The following is a 4899-nucleotide window of genomic DNA, read 5'->3' as shown; positions in this document are numbered from 1 at the left end:
TGGAAGTGAGGGGATACCTTAGAAGAAGTAGTGTTGGGGGGAGGAAGAGGAGGTTCAACGCGAAACTCATGCATGACCCACTCAGTCTTACGGCCTTTGGGAGCCCGACCTTGATAGAAGACAAGAGTCTTTCGCATACCAACAAGGCTGCCCTTCCTAAGGATAGGCCTGTCCTTGCCAGTGGCCTTCCAATATCCTGATGCCGTTGCTCTGTTTGTACGCAGACCCGTTGCATACTTTCTGTCTCTCTGTGTGTAGAAGTACCACTCCTTCCCTCCCACACATGCTGTTTCTGCCCAAACCAAATTTTGTTTCCATCAATCAAAAATCCAACTTCTAATCATGCTATTTATAATTATTTTTGTTAATATTAGACTAATAATTAAATTTAGTTAATAAAAAAATTTAGATGCGTAACATCATTAAAAAAATAAAAAGGTACTTATTTAATTTGACATTTATTATTGAGTGCGTGTTTTTTAAACAAACACTATTAAAAATTTTGTCATTATATAACTTTTTATCTTTTACATCTGTTTTTAAGATGACAAAAATTGAACTCTAATTTTTTATAAAAATTTTAATATTACGTTATAAAATTACTTTTTTAATATAAACTGATAATTATATTTTTGACAGAATTTTAACTACAAATATTTTTTTAGTTATATAAATTTTTAAACTATAAAAGTCTATTTACGTATCAGTAGAACAAACATAATAACTTTTTTTTTCCAAGTTATTAAACCTTTAACGTAGTCTATGATGTTCGGTAAGATTGAGGAACATGTCCCGTTTGAACATAAGGTGTGAATTGAATTTTTTTTTCTTTTTAATTTCAACTATATGAGTGGCGACTTGAATAATTTTTGACATTAACAATATTATCCTCTCTTGCTTATAATATAACCCTTTAATCAAATTCTCTTATACTTTCTCTTCTTTTGTCTTATTAGAATTGATAATATTGACTGGAACAGAAGGGAGAAAATAAATATTAAAAGTCACGCGCGCTCGTTCAGTCAATTGACTTATAATAAGACTTTCATTGTTTCATATTTATCTTTAGAAAATTACATACTTCTACATTATTATTATTATTATTATTATTATTATTATTATTATTATTATTATTATTATTATTATTATTATTATTATAAATGCGGGCAAATTAGTTACTATCTATATAGGTCCCATATATAACTGTAGCTTCGTGCATTGATTGGAATTGTTTCTTCGGATTATGCCCACCCTTGTCAGTTTCTTTTCATTGATGACATGCGTGTGTTAACATACAAAAACTAATTATGGTGCTTTCACAATCAAACAGTTGATATTTTTCTCCAAAATAATATGTAAACTTGTATAAATTAAAGTAGGAACACATGGCCTATCACAAACCAAAGCATTAATGTTGACCCATCATATCATGCCCTGGAAATCTCTTTTGTCATGCTACATGAAAATTTTACTTAAGACAAGTAATACTTCTTAATTAGGAAAGTACTCACTTCAACCTATCCAATTAATAAGGATTAAAAAAGGATCTATTAAAGTCAAAAACAAGTTGCAAATTAATTTAACCGTCTTATTACTTTAACTACACTTTCCTTTTGCTTTGAAACTTCAATAATAGACTAGGTGGGATACAGCTACAATAATCGTAAGACTTCATAGAGTTTAAAGTTTAAACAATTAATTAAATTATGATATGGAAGTTAATCATGCATGTTCATGAACATGCGTATGGTTGAAATGAATTAATGTTAGCACTATATATGAATGAATAATGAATAATGAATAATGAAAATCACTGTCAAGCACTTTAGAATAGGACAAGGGCAATGCGTCATTTCACCTAAAAAATTTTGAAGATGATACATACATATACATGCATTTGCCTATACCGTTTAGATGCAATCACAATATTACCCCCCATATATATGTGTGATATTTTTGAACTTCCCATTCAAAGCTTCTAACCAGAAATAATTAGATTCCTTTCATTCTCGGGTGTATGAGTTTGAGCATGTGTGTACGTGTTATCCATAAAAAATTTTATAGCAAAATGATGTTTAAGTATAAAACTGAAAATTAATCACTATCATGGTGAAGTTTTCTTTATATATAAAAAACATTTGAGTAGCTAATATGTCAATAATCAATAACCAGCTTCTAAAATTAGATATATAATCAAATAATTGTATTAATTATTGATAATATATTTAAAAAAATCTAATTTTTTATATATAAAATATTTTAAATTATTTCATATGTGAAAATGTATTATACTTTTACTATGTGGGCAAGTAAACTTAATTAATTATATTTTCAGTTCGATCTTCATAATATTGAATATGATTGGTTGCAGCCACCTATATATCTATATCTATGTGAAAGTGGCTTGGATTGAATGAAACTTATGACTTATATGACCCGCTTGAATATGCATAGAGGCTTATGTCAACGGGTATCACATGGAGGAATATTCACTTAACGTGATTTCTTTTTTTCCCATTTCATAAAAAAATGTCCTTTTGATTAAATTAATACATCAAAAGATCAGATTTATTCAAGCATAATTGCATCGAAATACATTAACTTTTGAATGTATTAATTAGTCAAAATTAAATTTAACAGTTACTTTTTTTGTTTATCTTATTATATTTAAATTATTTTTTATTTTTAAAGAATGAAAATAATAAAAATTAAATTATAAACCCTATGATTATAAAATTAAAGTTCTATTATATCATATATATCATAAAAACATTTATTCTAAAAATTTATACTGTTAGATATATATATATATATTCAATGCACTGTATTATTGTTGAATATAATTAATCTAATAAATTCAATGTTAATTATTTTCTAATGAATTATTGATTTGAGCAATAATCAAAGCTTGTGATGTGTTACAATTATCTAAGTCACACAGTTGGCAGGTATCACTTCCCCATCAAAGAACATACACATAATAAGTGGTCTTATAGAATTGGAATCTATTATAGCCATTCCAGTTGCTATCATTATGAACCTCACTCTCAAAGCCAAAGAAAGAAAAAGAAAACTTTATCCTTATCATCATAATTTTGAAACTATAGCACACAAGAATACAATACAGGTTGAAAGTAGCAACTCTTTTGTACTTTACCAACCAAAATAGCAAACTCAAACCGATCAAACACTTTCATTATTAGTATGTATCATGTGATGGGTGTCCCTAACGAGACTCATCAAGAAAAAGAGAAAACTATAGGGAATTTTATTTCGGATTAAATAATAATAATTTCATATGCACCCATGCCATTGCCCTCCAACTAAGTTTTTTTTTTCTTTAGTTAATTTAAAAAATTAAATCCACATGAATTACATATCCAAAACACTAATTTATGAGTTTTGCATAAAAATTGATGGCTCTTTCTAAGAGAGTAGCTATTTTTATGTGAATATAATGTTAAAAATCGTTAGATAGTTTATCAATTAAATATATTCAGTCAAACATATCAAATCATCTAATGGTTCATAATATTCTCATACAAAGATCTCTTCGCAAAATAGCCACTTTTTAAGAAATATGCAATCATATATATGATGAGGCAACAACAACAAGAATGACAATAATAAGAATAATTATGTATTGCTAGAGAATAATGCATGATATAAAATGGAAAGAAAATTATTAATGACTAACCAGGAATATCCCATGGCTCACACTTGTTGAGGTCGACATCAATCATGAGAAGGGATTCATTGTGCGTGAACTTCTTCATCAAGTAATCACACACAAGCTCTTCATCTTTTGGATGAAATCTGAACCCTGGTGGAAGCCTTGCCTCTACCAAGCTTATGTTGCTCATTATTCTTTTTTCTATTTAATTTCAACAAATTAAATTAATATATAGTGAGAGCCTGCTTGCTAGGAAGAAGGGGAGAAGAGAGAAAAGAATAGGTCTGAGAGAAAGATGTTGCAAACTCCCAAGGTTTGATTGAATTATTGATGATTAGGTTTGAGAGATATTAGAAAAGGAAGAGGTGCTAAGGTGTATATATAAATGGGAGAAGGAACTCACAAGTGGCTAAGTCAACTTGTTATTAAATGCAACAATGGAGGGTAATATTGTAATTCTATAAGGAGAGAATGGGCATGATGACGTGGACAAACCAATTCCTGCCAACTTGCTGACATGTATCTATATAATTCTAGCTAGGGATCATTTGCTTCTTTTCTTTCCATCTTTTTAAACAATTTTTGTGCATTGCATTAATTTAGTCTGGAGATAATGCTAAGTAAATAATTTCCAAAATAACAATAATATAACACATTTTATCATTATTATTTCCAAATATAAAATTAAGCAAATTATATGATAATAATAATTAGAGAGTTGGCACACAAAGCCCTAGTGATGATGATGACATAGTCTCATTCGTTTGAATTTTGGCCATTTCTGCTTTATATACCCATATCTATTATCTTCCCTATTAATTTATTATTTCTGATTCATGATTTATCTTCGTCATAAATTGATGGGTTTTTGTGCATCTGCCTGGTCTGAAAATTGTGATAAATAATCTCCATATGAAGAATTATTATTATTATTATTATTATTTAAATTAATTAGTTGTGTTCATCAAATTGGTTGTTGATAAGCTGGCATCCACAGGAATTTTCTTGAATAGCCTTTTTATTTAAAACAATAGTATGTAAGTCGTTATTTATCAATTTTATGCTCGTAGGTCATATGGTGAATAATTTTTATATCTAATGGCATGGAGACAAATTAAGGAAGCGGATATATTGGCTGAAGAGTATTTTGTGCTGAAATCTGATAGGAGGACATGGGAGTTAGGTGATCAATTTCAATTCGTCAAAATAATATATTATATATTAAA

At 28.5% G+C, this 4899-nt stretch overlaps 1 protein-coding gene across 1 annotated transcript in view; it reads right to left on the bottom strand.

The window, feature by feature from the left end:
• LOC107458569 (NAC domain-containing protein 21/22) overlaps nucleotides 1-4016 on the bottom strand; it is a 6118-nt gene extending 2102 nt beyond the window's left edge. The window contains exons 1-2 of the mRNA XM_016076787.3: nucleotides 3698-4016; nucleotides 18-292 (exon numbers count right to left, since the gene is read on the bottom strand). Of these exons, the coding sequence (XP_015932273.1) occupies nucleotides 18-292; nucleotides 3698-3863 (441 nt within the window). The 5' untranslated portion in view covers nucleotides 3864-4016. The remainder of the gene's footprint in view (nucleotides 1-17; nucleotides 293-3697) is intronic.
• Nucleotides 4017-4899: the final 883 nt, after the last annotated feature.

This window comes from Arachis duranensis, chromosome 7 (assembly GCF_000817695.3).
Source record: "Arachis duranensis cultivar V14167 chromosome 7, aradu.V14167.gnm2.J7QH, whole genome shotgun sequence".
NCBI lineage: Eukaryota > Viridiplantae > Streptophyta > Magnoliopsida > Fabales > Fabaceae > Arachis > Arachis duranensis.
The sequence above is the reverse complement of the archived record's forward strand: the minus strand, read 5'-3'. Positions and strand labels throughout refer to the sequence as shown.